The sequence below is a fragment of the Cricetulus griseus genome (genome assembly GCF_003668045.3).
Source record: "Cricetulus griseus strain 17A/GY chromosome 1 unlocalized genomic scaffold, alternate assembly CriGri-PICRH-1.0 chr1_0, whole genome shotgun sequence".
NCBI classification, from domain to species: domain Eukaryota; kingdom Metazoa; phylum Chordata; class Mammalia; order Rodentia; family Cricetidae; genus Cricetulus; species Cricetulus griseus.
Window position 1 is genome coordinate 161,913,032 of NW_023276806.1, and position 20,931 is coordinate 161,933,962.

At 35.2% G+C, this 20,931-nt stretch overlaps 1 protein-coding gene across 3 annotated transcripts in view; it reads left to right on the top strand.

Annotated features, from left to right (window-relative positions):
• LOC100758601 (early endosome antigen 1) overlaps positions 1-20,931 on the top strand; it is a 90,915-nt gene that overhangs the window by 26,014 nt on the left and 43,970 nt on the right. For 2 of the 3 annotated variants that reach the window (XM_027394125.2, XM_035450476.1), the window contains exons 3-10: positions 2,486-2,613; positions 3,346-3,400; positions 3,490-3,555; positions 6,836-6,875; positions 7,962-8,075; positions 8,647-8,768; positions 9,938-10,093; positions 17,301-17,417. In XM_027394125.2, coding sequence (XP_027249926.1) covers positions 2,486-2,613; positions 3,346-3,400; positions 3,490-3,555; positions 6,836-6,875; positions 7,962-8,075; positions 8,647-8,768; positions 9,938-10,093; positions 17,301-17,417 — 798 coding nt within the window. The remainder of the gene's footprint in view (positions 1-2,485; positions 2,614-3,345; positions 3,401-3,489; positions 3,556-6,835; positions 6,876-7,961; positions 8,076-8,646; positions 8,769-9,937; positions 10,094-17,300; positions 17,418-20,931) is intronic. The other variant, XM_035450477.1, reaches the window with a different exon arrangement.

Sequence of the window (20,931 nt, forward strand, 5' to 3'; positions counted from 1 at the left end):
TTTTTGAGAAACACTTTATAATTTGCTTACCAGTTATTAGTAGAAGTTATGATATAAACAAGAAATGGGCCAAGGGCATTTTCTTCTAAAGGGAAGTGAGTTCTGATTAGCTACCATGGGGAGAGCAATGCACTACTTGAGTGAGCATACTCATGGACAGTGGTGATCTTTACAGGGAAGGATTTAGATTTTATAGAATGGAGAAAAGATGGCTATTCCCATATCCCCATAAAGCAAACCCTCGTTTCATAGACTCTTCAAAGTCAGAATGCCCTTACTTGTTGCTTACAGTGTACATGTGTACTGACCACCATCCTCACACGCATTCTGTTTCACCTTTGATGTGAAACAGAGGACATTTTAGAATTGCCATGCACTTACTAAACACAATACAAATTTATTTATTCCAGCCACATTAGCAGAACCATATACATATAATAACTTCATGAGGTTTTCATTGATATTTTATCCTTGATTCAATGAATTTAAATATTTTTAAAATATGATATACCCTGCAAAATAGATTTCATGGGGCTATTCTTATAGTTTAGAGTGAGGGATAGGTTGGATTGGTAGAAGCTGGGAGTGTTTTTAGAATTGATATCCTTTGGTAGTTTTTAAAAGAGTAAGATAGCCTCAGAGCTCTTGGGGGGAGTATGTGAGTGTGCAAAGTGTGGGGAACTATTTATTATTCATAGAAGCCTTTGCAAAATTTCAGAGATTAAAGTTGAGTGAAACTTCTTTTGTATATTGATTAATTATGCTGAAATAAAATAAAATGTAATACTTTGTATGCTAGTAATAATTTATATTCCTCTCAGACAAATAATTCTTAGAGAACTGTGAGACTGTTAATGAGAGTTCTTGTAGCTTTTGACTTGCTAATAGAGTTTGCAGATAGCCGTACAGTGGTAAATTTAATGCCATTTGGTTAATAATTGATTCAGTTCCAAGAAAAGATGCTTTTCAATGTGTACCATTGATCTTTTATGTGTGGAGCAGGGCTGGAGCTATATTTTACCATATGAGTCTTGTGCAGAACTATTATTATACTCAAAATGATAATAAATACCTGTTGAATCAAGTCACTGTGAAATTAAAAGATAAAAGGACTTGTTTTAAGGGTTAGGTTATCACATTCAAGAGGTAGTATAATATATTGGTAACATAGGAAATAGCAGGCAAAATTATGTCTTAGTCATTTGTGACCTCAGGAAAGTCATTTAGCTTTTCTGAATTTCCTGTTCTATAAAATAGGGGTTGTAACATAGTAAATAAATAGGCCTGAGCTTTAAATGAGACTGTGTAGAGCAAATATCTGGTACATAGTATGAATCCAATAGAAAAACAGATTTTCTTATTCTAGCTACCTCTAACAGTTATTCTGTAAGGATGCTTCTCAAGTGTTTTTGATGACACCCATTGTAATAAATATGTTTTTTACTGTTAGTAAAATAAACTCTCATGTATTCTACTGTAGAATATTAAAGTTACAACCTAGTTTGTTGATTGCACTACTCATTCCTGAATTGTAACCCCAAACACAGAAAACATGGATCTGTAGCAGCATCTTCAACACCACTATTGATGATTGTTTTAATCATGTATTACACTTTATATTAGCTTTGGACTTTTATTATGTTAGTTTCTGGCTAGCAGTTTTTATTTTATTCATTTATTTTGAGGTGGGGTCTCATGTAGCCAGTGCTGGTCTTAAATGCACTGTGTATCAGAGGGTGACTTTGAATTGAGCCGTCTGCCTCTGCTTCCCAAGTGCTGAGATTACAGGTGTGCCATCACAGTTAATGGTATTTTCTGATTCCAGCACTTCTCTAATAGAGCTTTGTGTGAGACACTTACAGTCTTGATTTTTTTTCTTGTGGTGATAAGATTACTTCATCATCTTACTTTTCCCCCCCTAGTCCTTTGAACTAGATTAGGACAAATGTTACTTTACTAATAGGTATGTACAGAGAGTAGAAGATTGTGGTGGAAATTGTTCTCATCTAATCAGAGTAGAGTCAGTGTTCAGAAGGCAGAGGCAGGTGGGTCTCTGAGTTCAAGGCCAGCCTTATTTACATAATGAGTTCCAGGACAGCCAAGGCTACATTGTGAGACCCTGTCTTATAAAAAGGAGGAGGAGGAGGAAAAGGAGGAGGAGGAGGAGGAGGAGGAGGAAGGAGGAGGAGGAGGAGGAGGAGGAGGAGAAGAAGAAGAAGAAGAAGAAGAAGAAGAAGAAGAAGAAGAAGAAGAAGAAGAAGAAGAAGAGACTAATGTCTCACACTAGAATCCATTTCTTTGGCTACTAGTTAATACAGCCTAAAAGATGGCTGTGTTTTGTGAAATACCTTTCTTTGCTTGATATCAGAATTGGGGTTTAACATTATAAATTACAGTTTAACTGTATTTGATCATATTTCATAAATGCAGTGTGTTATTCTTCAAAATTAAATATTTTAAACTCTCCTTTGTGCTCTTTTTATAGGGTTTCATATGTCCCCAGTGTATGAAAGCTCTTGGCTCTGCCGATGAACTTTTCAAACACTATGAGGCAGTTCATGATGCTGGCAATGACGCTGGTCATGGTGGAGAGGCCAATCTTGCTCTGACACGGTACAGCTTGCTAGTTTTGAAATGTAATATTGTCATGGAATGTGCATGTGGTATAATCGCTACATCAAGATTTATTACTTTCTGAAAATTGAAATGTTCTCATATTACTTAATTTGAAGTTGTCCTCCTCCCTTGTCTAGCCTGTCTTGCTTCCCCTCTTGTAAGTTTGGGTTTAGGTGAGAGTACCGGAATGTGGGAAGCAAGTCAGTGATAGTACAGCCAAGTGAGTTAAGGGAGAGTGACAAGTCAGGGACTAGATTGTGTACACATCACAGTCCTGCGGACAGCATTAGAGTTTATGTTAACTGCACTAGGAAACCATTCATGCTTATCATCTGTAAATTATTAGAAAATACTTTGTTTCTGCTCCAGGCACTTGACAATTATCTGATTATTTTCATGAGAATTGTTTTTATTTGTAAACCATGTGCTGTAAGAATAAAATTATCTTTCAAAAGGCTTCAGGTTTTTGGTTTTTCAAGAAGGGTTTCTCTGTGTAGCTTTGGGAGCCTATCCTGGCACTCGCTCTGCAGACCAGGCTGGCCTTGAACTCACAGAGATCCACCTGCCTCTGCCTCTGCCTCCTGAGTGCTGGGATTAAAGGCGTGCGCCTCCAATGCCTGGCGGCTTCAGGGTTTTTAAGAGTACTTGAGAAAGCTGTAACATTAATAGGTAGTTACTGATTATTACTTGTAAATTAAGGGATGTTTCCTCTCTCCCATGCACCTTCAGAGATGACATAACACTACTCAGACAAGAGGTCCAAGACCTACAGGCCTCACTTAAGGTAACAATAACATGATCATGTTTGTTTGTTTTCAGAGTTTCAGATTAAAAACTGTTTTAAAATTTACTAACTAAAATCTTTTTTATTAGGAAGAAAAATGGTACTCAGAAGAATTAAAGAAAGAATTAGAAAAATATCAAGGGCTACACCAGCAAGTAATTGCATTTTAAATTCTTGAAGCATGCTTAGTAGTTGTTTGTTTTCATTGCTGAAAATTGAGCATTACATTCTTTTGTAAGGGGCTTGATATAAATAACTTCCTAATTTATTTCCTTGTTTAATAGTCTATTGGATAGTCTGTGTAATTCTAGTGAATGGAAGCAAATATGGGAAGCAAAGATAGAGCTTCTTAAACATGTTTTATTAAGAATTTGTTACATTAGGTGTGACAGTACATGTCTGTAATCCCAGTACTTGGAAGGTTGAGGCCAGAGAATGTGAGTTAAGGATAGCCTAGGCTGCATAACAAGACCCTGTCTCAAAAAGGGGGCTGTGTGTGTGTGTGTGTGTGTGTGTGTGTGTGTGTGTAGATGCTCTGCAACTAAATGTGCTTGGTGCATTTGCAGAGGATCCTGGTTAAGTTCCCAGCCTCCACATTAGGCAGTTCTCAACTGCCTGTAACTCCAGGTCCAGGGGATCTGCACACATATGCTCGTGCACATACATAGTTTAAAAAATATCTATCTATCTATCTATCTATCTATCTATCTATCTATCTATCTATCTATCTATCCATCTATCCATCCATCAATCCTTCCAAAGCCGTGTGTGTGTGTGTGTGTGTGTGTGTGTGTGTGTGTGTGTGTGTGTGTAGATTAAAAAAGAATAGGCAGTTTTTAAAACATCAAGCTTATATTATTCTATGTTTTGGCAATATATTTAAGTGGCTAAAAAAATTAGCTCAAACCAAAATATTCGTCCACATTTTGGAAGTGTATAAGGACAGTAACAATGGAGTTCCCATTTCTTGTGGTAACAAGGCCTTCTTCTAAGAATGTCCTTCAAGACTTGCCTGGTGCTTTTTCACTCTAAACATTTTTTTTAGACAATATATTCTGAATAAAATATAATATAATAGACACATATGCTAGCCAATGTGGCTTATTATAATTATCAAATCTTGAGTAGTATACACAATCGTATATCAGTGGTATCACAGAAGGTTTGTTTTACCAAGCTCATGAACAAGCATGGGCAATACATGTCACCATGATGTTACTTTGTCACTGGATCCTAGAAAAGAGTCAGGTGTCAACTGAAATGGTATGTGGTTTGGGAATGTATATTCTGTATATGTTTATCTGCATAAAATACAAATGAGAAATGTTGATATACAAAGTGATTATCTGTGGGTCCTAGGTACCTTACCAAAATGTGATTTTATGTAAAAATCTACCAGTTATATTTTAGAAAGAAAAAGAATAATGAATTTTGTAAGTTCAGAGATAGTGTTTGTTTTTAAAAATAAAGTAGATGTCCTCCAACAGCCTTTGTAAGTAATTAGTAATCTGCTTACATAGTGTCTCAGTACATTGTAACTTTTAGTTAGGATTTTCCTTTTGCATTTTAATCTTTGTACCAAGAATTGCTATCTGGATTGAAAAGGGGAGAAACAAGCAGTAAATAAAAAGATACCAGTCTTATTACTGTTTAAAGGGGCTTTAGTACTAGTCAATATTTATAGTTCATTTGCCTATCTAACATGGAAACTACTGTTTTTGAGATGACTAGTGTGTGTGTGTGTGTGTGTGTGTGTGTGTGTGTGTGTGTGTGTAACAAGGTCTCAATCATTTACCCAAGCTGAAGCTAGCCTTGAACTCCTGATCCTTCTGCCTCTATCTTCAGAGTACTGGGATTACAGGCATGTGGCAGTATGCTGTATTTCATAAGTTTAAATAAATTCTCGATAGTGTAAATCATAGCTTGTCTTTGCGGTAACTTTCTATTTACAACATGTATTTTAAATACTGATGATTATTAGCAGTCAATATGTCTCAATCTAGTGTGAAGTGAAATTAAAAAAAAGTGGTTTATTGGGAAATCCTTTATTTTTTGAGATGGGTTTAATCCTTTAAAATATGAAAATAATGCAAAAGAGATAATTTTTGTTTCCAGTTCCGGGATGGCTTTTATCTTAAAGGTTATAATCTTTTTGTTGTTTGTTTTCTATTTTTTGTTTGCTTGTTCATTTGTTTTGGAGACAAGGTCTATACATAGCTCTGGTTGTATTGGAACTCACTATGCTGACCAAGTCAGCCTCTGTTAGAGGCCTTTCTGCGTCTGCCTTTGCCTATGCTGGGAGTAAAGGCATGCACCACCATGCTGGGTTTTCTAAGGGCTAAAATGTTTATTTCTATGTTTCACATTGATTGTGTGTGTGCATGCATACATACATATATGTGGGTACCTTCTTATATGTAGAGGCCAGTCAAAACGACTTGTGAGAGTAGATTTCTTTTCTTGAGCCGTGGGAATTGAATTGATGGTGGTAGTAACAAGTGCCTTTACTCACTGAGCCGTCTTGTCAGCCTTTATCTCTCTTTTTGAGCTGATTGATGAATTTAAGAACTTATCTTTAATTAAGAAATTGGAAGGGCCGGGAATGGAGTTTGAGGGCCTTGTGTGCTAGACAAGTCTGTAACCCTGACCTGTGCTCCTGTGTCTAACTGCCACCCCCAAACCTGACACACACAGCCTTTCTGGGTGTGATAGCTGATTGCATCTATAAGCTTATTAATTTTTAAATATTCTAGGTGTTTTGTGTGCTGATAGTAAGGATGTGATTGAGGGAATGATCTCTTAAATCATGTAGTTTATTGCTATGTATTTTTCCTTTTAAGTTCACAGTGCTTAAAGGAGAGAATACTTTGAACAAATCTCACAGGGAACACACTCAATAGATGGGTTACGTTAACCATTTAGTGAATGTCACAACTAGTAAAGTCTATTAATAATTTCTCAGCTGTTGTAGAATCTCATTAAATTAGAGGTGTACTTTTACGAGTGGTTTCTTAACAGTGATGCTTTCCAAAGACAGCTGTGATGAAAAGAATCCCTTACTGAGAGCACTTCAGGTGTTGGTGGGCAAGACTAAAAGGCTAAGAGTGTAACCCTGTCACACTGTTAGGCTTGTGTATTTGCAGGCTAGCAGTTGATGCCAACAGCTTACATATAGACTGTGACAGAGATGATACTGCATTCTGGGGTTGGGGGGAGTTCTGTTATTAATTTATTACTAATTTTATGAAATTTTGGATGTCACCTAATACAAACATACAAAAGTACTTAGACTGGCCATCTGCAGTGAAATTATGCTCACCATCTAATGACACCTTATAGATCCAAAAGTAGAAGAACCACCAGATTCTTCTTCTACTTAACCTCACAGAAATGGCAATTGTAGAGTGTTTATTTATGTGTTCTGTTTTAATTAAGGAGGCTAAACCTGATGGATTGGTGACTGATTCATCTGCAGGTAATTAAAGACAGATTTTTTTTTCAGTTTTCTTTTCCTTTTCATTCTGTGCTTTATTTAATACCTGGTAAAGGAATTTTATGTTTATAATTGATGTTTGTAAAACAATAAAAATATTGTTTATGCTTTGGGTTTAGGTAGTTACCTGTGTCATAATTTAGTCAGTTAACTAGTTCATTATATTCTGAAGTTAAGGATAAACTTCTGGAATATTACTACAATTTGATTGCTTAAAGAAAATTCAAGTCTGTATTAGGAATGATAATCCGTACCTCTTGAAGTAAATGATGAGACTAGCATCTTTGTAGCTGCTTTTAAGTGGATGGGTGCTCTGTGAATAATCCAGATTAGACTTGGAGATTATATGTTATATTTAAGGAATTTATGTAAGAATGAAGTGGTAGTAACATGCATTGCCTGCACATTTTGATCAATACGGTTTACGGCCACCATTGTTCTTAGTTCTTAGACTCATTTTATAACTTTGTCTGAAGAACATAATATATTTTGAAGTGGGTTTGATGGCCCATGTCTGTGATTCTAGCACTCAGAAGGCTGAGAGAGGCAGGAGATGCATAGGTTCTATTCTATCCTTTAGTTGTAAAAAATTAATTTTAAAAAGGCAAAAACAATGGGCTGGACAGATGGCTCAGCAGTCAAGAACACTGGCTGTTCTTCCAGAGGACCTGAGTTCAATTCCCAGCACCCACATGGCAGCTCACAACTGTCTGTAACTCCAAGATCTGACACCCTCATACAGACATGCATGCAGGCAAAATACCAAAGCAAATAAAATAAAAATAAATTAAAAAAATAAATTCTTTTAAAAAAGGCAAAACCAAACTTCTAAACACGTATTTATAGATATTGTAGGCTATCTGATTTATTTTTTATTTATAAATTATGTTTTTCACTTGTGCTCTAAATGGATTGCATATGCTCCGTATTTTGAAATGTGAAAATATTCTTATAATTAGAATTGGATTCACACTGATTGTCTTTACTACTACATGGTTGTGATATAAGTAATAAAAATTAGTTTATGTAACTGGCATTACATTTAACATATATTATGCTCTCTTTTAGAACTAAACTCTTTAGAACAACAATTAGAAGAAGCCCAAACAGAAAATTTTAATATTAAGCAGATGAAAGATTTATTTGAACAGAAAGCAGCCCAACTTGCTACTGAAATTGCAGGTACATTAAATCTGAATTTTTTTAGCCAATAAGTAATTCTTACTACCCTTTCATCATTATATGCCCAAGAAAACCATCTACTATTTTAAATGTGATAAAATATTTGTTGTAGGCTATGGAAGTAATTAATGGACTTTAATAATAGTAATTTCTGTGCAAATTATTTTGCTTGTCCTTCAATGGTTTTTTTTTTTGGTATTTTTCTTCTTGAAATTTAAAGAAGATAAATTTTCTTTTTTTATATGCTTGATGATTAAAAAGTAACATCTTAAGTAAATTAATCATGCAATATATTAAAGATTTAACATTTGGTTATGCTATGATTATTCATACTATGTTTTTAAAAATTATGTGTTTTTGGTAAAATATTGTAAGCATGTACATTAAAATGTTAAGTAGTATAGTATTAGGTGGAATTTAACATAATAATTTTATTCAGTATATTTATGGGTACTTAAGGAATGTAAATTGGCCTTAAGTGTATATAAGCTTGCAGATTAATATATGGGGATTTAAAAACTTTCAGAGTTAATATTATGAAACTAATATTTGTATTGCTATCTTTAATTAGATATAAAATCAAAATATGATGAGGAAAAGAGTCTCCGAGAAGCTGCTGAACAAAAAGTGACACATTTGACTGAAGAATTAAACAAACAGACAACTGTAATTCAGGATCTGAAAACTGAACTGGTAATTTAGGAACATTTATTATAATGTTAATTTATAGTGTCCTAATTAAAATGAAATATATATGATTGCCTAGGATATATAAGGCTTTGAGTTGAATATACAAGTGAAGAAATATTTAAAAAATCGTTTTGTGAACTGGAGGCAATAAAAATTTCCTTATATCCTTCCACCTATATATACCCTATAATTTTTAAAAAGAACACAGATCTTATGAAAGTTGTGTATTTAACTCCCTTAAACATTATTGTTTCTTTCTAAATGTAATTGTTCTGTTTTTTTTTAAGTATTTACTATATCCACTTCTCTGGTGCTGTCATTTCCTCATACTTTCTTTGTTCTTTTGAGACAGGATCTCACTATGTAGCCTTGGCTGGCCTGCAACTTTCTATGCAGACAGGACTGGACTCTGACTCATAGAGATCCTCCTGCCTCTGCTTCCTGAGGGCTGGGACTAAAGGCATGCACCACCATACCAGACATTTCCTCACACTTGAATTATATAATTCCATGTAGTTTTAGAATTGCTTGCAGTTAGATTTCTGGTTTTCATTTCAGATTCTACAACTATAAAATTCAAGTCATCATATTTCTTCCATGATTGTATATATCATTGGTACCATGTTCTCCTTAGGCTTTACAACCTTGGACCTATCTTTGGCATCTTTCTTTATATAGCACTCAGTAAATGCATGGATGAATTATTGAACTACAAGCATTTGGCTGAAAACCCTAAACAGGCTTACATCTTTTCTTCCTTTTCATTTAAATGTTGTTGTTACAGCAGTGCAAAGGATTGACCCCGAGGCTCCATGCTAGGCAAGAGCTCCGCCAGCTGTAGCACTTCTTTATTTTCATTGCCACTTTCTCAGTATAGAGAAGAGATGTACCATGTATCAAGCCATTGCCATGATTAATATGCAGTTTGTTAAGGAAAGCAAAGAAGGTGAAATGATAAGGATACTTGTGAATTTGCTAGAGTGCAGCTTGATGGTACTGTTAAATAGAATGGAAAAAGGGGGTTAACGTATTGGTGGACGGTATCACTGTTTGAAGTTTGGAATCTAAAAATTGATAATAATTGTTTTTATTTTGATCTCTTTTTGGTGAATTCTAAAATGTATATTATTTTAGATTTTTACTGTAATATTTAATTAAAATATGTTTCACAGCTTCAGAGACCTGGTATAGAAGATGTTGCTGTATTAAAGAAAGAACTGGTCCAAGTTCAAACACTAATGGATAATATGACTTTGGAACGTGAGAGAGAATCTGAAAAACTCAAAGATGAATGCAAAAAGTTACAATCAGAATATGCTAATTCAGAGGTAATGAAAACACTGAGAGGAATATTTACATATTAAATTACTATTTTGCAAATAAAAAATATATATTTAAATAAGGCTAGTTGGTGTTGATTGACTTCATCTTAATTTGATAGGAACAAGCAAAATATGTCACTTCCTACAATTACATTAACAATTTTGTTTTGGAAAAGTATTTGGAAATAATTTCTTCTTTTTGTTTTTTTAAAAACTTTTTTGACCTGCAGTCTCACTGTGTTTCCCAGGGTTCTTTCAACCTCCTTGGCTCATGTCAGACTCAGAACCCTGAGTAGCTGAGATGACAGGAGAGTACCATGGTACCTGGCAAAAGACTGATTTTTTTTTAATAGGCCTATTTCTAGTTGACAGATGTTGAATGGCATGGATGAAATGGTCTCTATGGTGTTCTGATTGGGATTGGAGATATGCCTCTGCAGTTAAAGTTCATACTGCTTGTGCAGAGGACCAGGACTTGGTTCCCAGCACCCATGTGGTGACTCATGACTATCTGTAACTTAACTTCTAGGGTATCTGATGTTCTCTTCCTAACCGCCGAGGGCATCTGGCACACATGTGGTGCACAGACATATGTATAGGCAAAACACTTATACATGAAAAATAAAAGTGAATAAATCTTTAAAAAAATGTTCCTATCAGGGGAAGCTAACAAACCCCAGACTGATAGCTGGGAAACCAGCATAGGATCCACCCAGACCTCCTGAATGTGGGTGTCGGTTAGGAGGCCTGGTTAGTCTATGGGGCCTCTGGTAGTGGATCAGTATTTATTCCTAGTGTACGAATGGACTTTGGGAGCCCATTCCACATAGAGGGATACTCTCTCAGCCTAGACACACAGGGAAGGGCCTAGGCCCTGCTCCAAATGATGTGACAGACTTTAAAGATCCCCCATGGAAGGCCTCACTCCCTGGGTAGCAGAGGGGGAATAGGATTGGGGGGGGGAATCTCTAGGGGGCGGGGAGGAGGGGAGGGAGAGGGAGCTGGGATTGACATGTAAAACAAGCTTGTTTCTAATAAAAAAGAATATCAAAAGAAATGTTCCAATCTACCACCATGATGAGCTAGTTTACCATATGTAAACTACATATGCCTAGAATTCCACCATTTGGAGGCTGAGTTAGTTTGAGACCAGCCAGTCTTGGCTGTATATAGTGAGAGACCATGTTTGAAGAGACAGCAAAAAACAAAAAACAAAACAACAACAACAACAACAACAAAAAACAGAAACAGAAACAAAACAAACAGGAAAATATTTGTTGTAGTGACTATTTTGTTTTGTTTTTTTAGCTGGTGATCAAAATGATCAAAATGCCACTCTGTTCATAAATAGTAACATGTTCCTAAACAGTGCAGTAAAATTACTACAGATATCCTGTATCTGATTCATCCTTGCTTTTCCCTGTGTCTTATCACCAGGGGACTTATGAAAGTATGTAGTCTTAACATGCGAGAGGCTATGAGGCTCTATGATGCTTGACACTAATTTATGATGCTTTCATGCAGATTTTCCCAAATGCCATTTCATAACTGTTAGCACATAATTTTACAAATTTTCAGGGGGCCCAGACATTTACCAGTCACTATTCTGTAGCTGCAAGTGTGTAATCTAGAAGTTTGGGGGCTGGAGAGATGGCTCAGAGGTTAAGAGCATTGGCTGCTCTTCCAGAAGACTCAGGTTTGATTCCCTGCATCCACACAATGGCCAGTAACCATATATAACTCCTGTTCTAGGGAATCTGACATTGTCTTCTTGACCTCCATGGGCATTGCACATACATAATTCATAGACATATATGCAAGAAAAACTCCCATACACATAAAATAATAAACCTTAAAAATAAGTAAATAAACCTTAAAAAATAAGATGTGGAATCAAACACTGATAATGAAAAATATGTTTTAGATTACTTTGAGTGTGTTCAGTCATTTATTTCTGTATTCCAGTAAAGAACTTGTGTTGATTAGATCTTCCTGTTGACTGATAATTTCTCAAATTAAAAAGTAATCTCTTGATTTAAAAATGCCATTGAATTTTTTGACATTTCCATGTAAATGAACATGGTGACTAAATTTTCATGAAAATAATGATGGTTTTAGAATATACATATCTAAAACAGTAGTTCCCTCTGACTTTTTTCAGTTGAGATTATGGGAGTCATACTTGTTAACTAAGAGTATTACCAAAGAAAAGATATCTTTACATTTACTTATATTTGAAAAATATAAATGATATATTTAATCCCATATACATGATAATAGGAAATACTTATGAATGGTATTTATGAGTTACTCAAAGTTTTTTTGTAAATTTGTCCTTTTATTCACTTAGATTAAATAATCTGGAAAGCAGTGAAGAGAGAAAACTCAAGGTGAAAATGTTATAACTGAAATTAAAAGACTTGGGGGAAGGAATTTAGTGTCTACTCCTTTGCCTCAAGTAAACAGGGATAATTGTAGGAACCAATGAAGTTGTTTTCTAGAAAAGATGTGCCTGGGGTGAAAGGACAATGGAATTGGGGAGGCGTGTGGTGGTGGTGGCATAGGTATTCAACCCTAGAACTCAGAGGCAGGCAGAGCTCTGATATATGAGGGCAGCCTCGTCTATATAGTGAATTCCATATCAGTCAGGGCTGTATAGTGAGACCCTGTATGTATAAAAATAAAATTTAAAAAAGGAGGAAGATGAAAATGAGTTATAATTCAGTTCTTTGCATTCAACTTTGTTCAAGTCTTCACAAAACTTACATCAGGCATTTGAAATTAATTTAGAATACTCATTCTTTTTGATTAATTGAAGAAGTTATTTACTACTTAAACTATACATTTAGAGAATCAAGTATAACATTTAATCTCTATTTAGTTGATAGATATGCAATGATGAGTAAGAAGCTCAGATATATCAAATATTTTTAATAACTTTTAAGAGTTGGACTAATATTGCCATTAAACATGGGGTTTTTGGACACCCCTGGATTTTGGATACTCCTAGGTCATTTTGGATACTGTGTTAGCTTTTAAAATGTCTAGTTTGATCCTGTAAAGTTATCAGATCTATTTCACACATTAGGAATCTGAGGTTCAATGAGGAGTAACTTGCTTTCAGGTCACATGTATAAAATAACCTAAGTCTTACTCAGGTCCAGTGTTCCTCCTGTAGCATCCTGTCTTTCATTTTGATTTATCTCTGAATTGTCCCATAAGTGACTTTGTGCTGCTAATCTTTTTGTTTGCTTGTTTGTTGCTTTTATTTTGAGACAGGATTTTATTCTAGCCCAGGCTAACCTGGAACTTTTACTGTATAGCCCTGGCTGGCCTCTGTCTCATATGTGACTCACCTCCTAAGATGGAATTAGAGTGAGCCACCATGCCAAGCTTTTTATGCTACTAATCTTGTCCTAGTGTTTTATTAGTGTTTTGCCAAAATTGTATGTTGTTTTGTATTGAATATATGCATGTTTGGTTTTTGTTGTTGTTATTGTTGTTTTGAGACAAGGTTTTCTCTGTGTAACGATTCTGGCTATCTTGGAACTCACTTTGGAGTTCCAAGCTTTGGAGCCTCCAGCTCACAGAGATTCACCTGCCCTTGCCTCCTTAATGCTGGAGTTAAAAGTGTGCACCACCACTGCCTGCCTAGCTGAACATATTTTTAAGTTGTATCCAATGCTGTTTCCATATGAGAAAAATTAGTATAAATTTTTCATCTTATATATCTGTTTGTGACTTCATTTGCTGTTTGGTGTCTGCTTACTATGATTATGTGGCATTCTATTTATTCTCAGTTAAGTATTATACCAGACATTTTTTTAGGCCACCAACCAGCTCCTAAATCGTGACATGGAGACTTACTATTAGTTTTGAATGCTTGGCTTAGCTTAGGCGCATTTCTGACTAGCTCTTGTAACTTAAATTAACCTGTTTCTCTTTATCTGCCTTTTGCCTCCAGGCTTTTTACCTTTTCTTACTTTCTTACTGTTTCTGTGTCTGGTTAGCTGATGGCTGCCTGGCTCTAGGCGTGTCCCTCATTCCCTTCTCCTCCTTCTCTGGTCTTTTTTCTTGAGTCTACATTTCTCCTCCTATTTATTGTCTCGTGACACATCTTTATATAATTAAAGTAATATTCTACAGCATAAACAAATGTAACACATCTTTGCCTAGTTAAAATAATAAGAATATTAATGATGCTTGGCATTTAAAAATTTAATTAGAAAAAAATTATAGATGTGGTTACTTTTACTAAGTCAGAATAAAAACACATCAAAAAGCCATTAAGGAAGCCAGAAGGACAAAAGTTTTATAATTGGGATTGATGACCTATAATCTGGAGTACTTTATTATTATTATTACATTATTATTATATATACCTTTGGTTTATTTTCATTGAAACTTACATACCTTATGAATTCATGACATTTTGTCTATATATTTATGAAAATATATTTTTTTCATTCTAAAGCATTTGAAGTGCTTAGTAAATAGTTGGCTATTTTAAAGATTTAAAATTATTTCTAAAAACCTTCATTGATGTAAATGTCAAAGAAAGCTGCAATGAACTTAGGTACGATGTGGTATTTCATGGAAATATTTTTAAAGAATCTTATTTGTATTCCAAATAATCTTATTTTAATCCTAATTTTAAGAGCAAATATGTTTATGCAAGTATGGAATAAGTATAATTATAACCCTACATAGCAATTTAAGAGTACATTTTAATATTAAGTATGCTAGTTTAAGAGATCATATTTGTATGTATGTTTGGATGTTTTTATTGTGTTCTCAGTGTGCACTTTTGTCCGTACTGTCTTCACCATTCATCCATCATTTTATTATTTTTTTTCTGCTTTCTAATGGAGATGCTTAAATTTGAGGTAATGTGATTTGGGACACTTGTTAATTTTGGTAATATTCTTATCTACCACTTTCTATTGTCATTTGCAATTTTGTCTTTTAAGGCAGTCTTAGAACTTCACAGCCATGCTCATTTTGTTTTGTTAATCAAACAAGTTTCCATCCATTTTAAATGATTATTTCTTGGTAGTAGAATATTTAAGCAATAATTATAATATATATAATTATATATGTAGCACAAACAGAATATCTAGTCAAAATATTTCTCCTTCATTATTTGTAACTCAAAGGTTCTACTAAAAATTCAGTGTTAAGCCCAAAGACATAGCATCAAAGAAAATAAAAAATTTGTTAAGGTCTCATATACTGTTCTGGTGGGAATAAATATCTATTAAATTTTTTAGGGGATGATCACTCATTAGAGAATATATATTCAATAAATATTAACCAGCAGAAACAATTTTAGATGTTAGGAATACACCACTAAGGCAGTACCTGCTCTCTTAGGGTTCATATTCCTCTGTGGGAATCAAATAACATGTAACAAAGCCAGTCTAGACTTGTGTTAGTTAGCTTTCTATTGCTGTGAAAGCTACCTGAGAGAAACAATTGCAAAGGGGGAAAGATTCATTTTTCTCATGGATTCAGTCCAGTTTGGCTGGATCCTTTGCTTTAGAATATCACCACAGTAGCCAGGACTATGGCAGAGGCTGCTTACTTCTGGTAGCTAGGGTAGCACAGAGGGGTAACTGAGTCAAGATGCCCCTGGTGACTACTTCCTCCAACTGTGCTTTACCTCTGAAAGTTTGCATCACCTCCTCCATCATGATTGATTTATGAATTAATCAATGGATTAATCATTAGATTAGGTTAGAGTCCTCATGATCCAATGACTTCTTAATGATTAGATCTACTGGCACAAGCTTTAACCACATGAGACTTTTGAGATGTTTAGATGTTTTTATAATCAAACCATACACGCTAGGAAGTGAAGTGACAAGTTCTATGAAGAAGGGGGGCGGGAAGCAGGTTATGTGCTGTGGTCACAGTGGGAACAGTGTGGGGCAATTGTAGCTAGCACGGTGGAGGAAGACCTTGAGGATGATAGTAAGGGGGTGAGAATCAGCATGAAGTTCCGTAAAGAGGAACCCCAGAAAGTGATTAAAGCGTGTGTTGAATGGCAGCCATAGATGAACGTGTGCTGTTAAATGGCAAGGCAAGTTGGCACAGGAAGAGAAAGGCCATGGCGTCAACGGTGGTACTATCTGAAGAGAAACATATTCATGTCCTTCACAGTTTCTTTAATCATTATTTTCCCCCAAATCAGAGCAATGCATTATCACTTTAAAAGGTAGAAATGATTGATAATGTGCAATAGGGAAAGGGAAAGTCTCATATAATTCTCTCCCCTCCTTTTCCTTATGATTGATGTCTACCTTTTGGTGTGTACTCTTCCCACATGTTTTTCCTAGTGATCACACTTACACATTGATCTAAACCAAACTTGTTTTCTGAATTCATGGTTATTAAAATAAGTCCAAGTGCTTGATCATCCAATACAGTCATTAATGTGTGTAATTGACCTCTGAAATTTGAAACCATTGTTTTCTAAATGGATGAAGATACAACACCACTGAAAATATTTTTAAAAATAAGTTCTGTATACTATAGGTTTGTAAGAAAGTAGTGAAAAGTTCTGAGCAGAGGTATTACTGCCACAGCAAACTGCCACATGCATTTCAAGATATGCATATCTTGAAATGAACAGAAAAGTTTCTGCTGTGGCATCTTGGAGAAACTCTAGACATAATTGGTTTTCCTTTTTAAAGGAGGCTCAAAGTATAGATTTAACACCATGAAATTGAAAATTGCAGTTTGATGTTAGACAAATAAAGATGTCAGCATTTCAGTTGATATATTATTAAGTAAATGAACTTATATATCTTGTGTGGTATTTTTAATATTAATTTTAAGCAAAAAGTTTTAGGTGGAACTGACTATTAATGGTGTTAGAATAAAGAATTAAGGGCTGGGCGGTGATGGCACACGCCTTTAATCCCAGCACTTGGGAGGCAGAGGCAGGCTGATCTCTGTGAATTCTAGACCAGCCTGGTCTACACAAGCTAGTTCCAGGACAGCCTCCAAAACCACAGAGAAACCCTGTCTCGGAAAAAAAAAAAAAAAAAAATAAAAATAAAAATAAAATAAATAAAATAAAGAATTAAGTTGAAAAGTTTCAAGTTTCAAGTACTACTTCAATTAACTGCAACAGCAAAAGAAAACATACTGTCTTCAAATCTTTGTGTACCTCCATTTTGTTTGCATTAATTTTTACTTTACTTTTCAGGCTACAATAAGCCAACTAAGGAGTGAACTTGCCAAAGGCCCCCAAGAAGTTGCTGTGTATGTACAGGAAATACAAAAACTTAAAGGTTCAATTAATGAATTAACACAAAAAAACCAGGTAAGAATTTTAAAGCTACATATAGTGATGAATAGATTTCATCTTCATTAAATATTATTTGTACAATTGTACAATAGGACAGGATGATTCTCTTTCTCTCTGTGTGTGTTTAGTATTAAATGTTAAGTATATGAACATGGTTGCAAAAACCAGTATCCAAGAACTCTTCATATTGCAAAACTGCATCTTACACCAAAAGAAGAACACTCCCATTGTCCCTTCTCTGAGCTCCACGCAACCACCATTCTCTTTTGTATTTCTATGACTTTTACAATCCCAGGTCCCTTATAAGTGGAGTCATAAAGTATTTGTGTTTTTGTAACTGACATTCTGTAATATAAAATTCTGAAAGATTCATCAGTATTATACCTTATGTCCTTCTTTAGCGTTGAATGATAACTTCAGGTTGAGTTGGATGGCATACATTCATCTGTCAACAGACACTTGGGTTGCTTTCATCTTTCTGGTTATTATAAATAATATGTCTTAGAACATGGATGTACAAATATATTTATAGCCATGTTTTTAATCCTTTTGTCTATATATCCAGGAATCAAGTTACTGGGTCATATGGTACTTCTATTATATATCTGTAATACATATATACATATATATATATATAGTTTATTATTTTTTTACAAACTTATAATAATAAGTAATAGCTTATTATAAGTTTGTAAAAACCTTAAAAATAAATAAAAACATTACACACCAAATCAATCAGACCCAAAGTTTATACAACTCAGGGAACTATATAGAGTAGGCATTCAGAATGCAAGCTATAGCCGGGTGGTGGTGCACACCTTTAGTCCCAGCACTCGGGAGGCAGAGACAGTAGGATCCCTGTGAGTTCGAGACCAGCCTGGTCTACAAGAGCTAGTTCCAGGACAGCCTTCAAAGCCAAAAGCCAGAGTGCAAGCTATGAAGCCTCATATTAAATTTCATGCATTCAGTATCAAATATGTTTTATGCACTTAATCCACCACCAAAAAATCCTTGACAGAATTAGAACTAGAAAAACAATTAGCTTTATATCATCTTTTATAACTTGCATTTTCTTTCAAATGTTGAATTTAGCCAGTAATGTGTGTGTGTGTGTGTGTGTGTGTGTGTTTGCGCTCGTGCACTCACCCACATACACGCATAGGGTACAGTATAACATAAAGACAAGAAGAAAGGCTAAATGTAAGAACATGAAGATAGACTGAATGCAGGCATGTACGTATGTGTGATGATGGGGATCAAATCCAGGCCCTTGTGAATGCGGTATTAAATAAACATTTGACCACAGAGCTGTATCCTAGTCTTATTTTCAGGTTTTTTTTTTTTTTTTTTTGAGAACTACTATATTGATTTCAGTTGACATTACATACATCCTTTTGCATTACTATCTACAGGTTACACAGTTTCACCATAGCCTCACCAACACTTGTTTAGGTTTTAGACTTTTTTTTTTGCCTGTGCTTTAGGTAACAAATGGAAGAAATTACTGACAAATTCAACATCATGAATTTTTCCTCTGTATTTTCTTTAAGAATTTTATAATCTTAGATGTTATGTTTATGACTTAGCTTTGGGCTAATTTTGTATACATATAAGACTAAAGTGTTGCTTCATTCTGTTGCATGTGGGTACTAATTTTTCCCGATACTGTTTGTTGAAAACGGTCCTTTCCCTATTGTTTGGTCATGGAACTCTTTTTAAGTCATTTGACCATTGCCTTAGGCTGTTTCAGCTCCTGTAACAAAACCATAAATCGAGTAGCCTATAATTAGCAGAAATTGATTTCTCACTGTTATTTAGACTAGGACATCCAAATTTAGGCACAAGATTTTATATCTTGATAGAGTGTGCTGTCTGGTCCATAGATGGTGCCTTCTTGCTGTGTCCTTGCATGAGAAGGAACAAGGGATCTTTCTGAGTCATTTTTCTTTTTTCTTTTTAATAAGAACACTAATCTTACCATGAGGCTTTGGTCTAAACTCTAATAACCTCTCAAAGGCAAAATCTCCTAATAACTTTGCCTTGGGGGCTTAGAATTTTAAAATACGATTTTAGAATTGCAGGGGATACAAACTTGTGACCATGAATGTTTATTACTAGACACTATGCTCCACTCATCATTATTTCTCTTTATGCCAGCACTACTGTGTCATTATTAGCTTTGTAATAATTTTGGAATGAGGAAGTATAAAACTTTCAGGTTTTTTCTTACTGTTTTATTTTATTTTTGAAGCAGGGTATTGCTATATATATGGCTGATGCTGTCCTAAAACATGCTACATAGCCCAGGCTGGCATCAAACTCCTCATCTTCTGCATTAGCCTCTCAAGTGCTAGTATTTATAGGCATATGCCACTATACTAGGCGTGTGTGTGTGTGTGTGTGTGTGTGTGTGTGTGTGTGTGTGTGTGTGTAGGTGTAGGTGTAGGTGTAGGTGTAGGTGTGTATGCCTTTATTGGTATGTACTGAGGGCAGAGGTTGACGTGGTTCAGAGATCTGCTTGCCTCTGACTCCTGAGTGCTAGGATTAAAGGCATGCACCACCACAATCAACTTTGTTGTCCACCTTTTAAAAATATTTCATTTATTTATTTTGTAGCTAGGTATTTGTTAATTATTAATCTGTTTTTGAAAGTTTTATACATTCATACATTGTATATTGATTATATTTATTCCACTGCCTAGTTTTCTTTTCTCCTAACCCTTGACACCCTTTCTCCCTCCTAAGTTTATGTTCCCTTAAAAATTGTTATTAATGATTACCTGAGTCTGGTTAGTACTGCTCATATGTGCAGGTGTGTTTGGCCATCTTCTGGGACATGAACAGTCTGTTGGTAGTCAGGAACCCAAAGAGAGTGGCTGTCCCTTAGCAGCTATTAACTCCAATAGCTCCTCATCTGGTAGTGGGGGGCACTTGGGGGACTTATAAATCCATGCTGGAATTTTGACTGACTTGATCTTGTACAGGTCTTGTGCTGATACCCGAGGCTGCTGTGGATTGATGCATGCATTAAGCCATGGCATATCCAGAAATCATCCTTTCACAGGCCCCCCTTCCCATTTGCTAGCTCTTACATTCTTCTTCTGTCCTTCTGAGAAGTTCTGATACAGATGACCCATCTATAGTTGAACACTCAGTTATTTATACTTGGTATGTTGGTTATGTCCCTCTGCATTAACCACTATCCACTGTAAACAGAAGCTTCACTGACTAAAGTTGAAATAAGCAAAAAACTATGGGCATAACCACAGTTAGTCTGTTATTGATAACATGACTATTTATTGAAACAATAGTATGTACCACCATAGGGCCAATGTTATCCCTGTCATAGGCTTTTTAATGGGATTAGAGTTCCAGGCATGAAATCCTTCTGTGGATTCTAATCAGGAAGTTATTGGTTACCACCATAACTGTCATGCTATTATTGTACCAGTGAGCACATCTTGCTATCAGGTAATTGTTGTAGTTTGCAAGATCCAGTGCTGTGTAAGACCACTGATGTCTTTTCTCT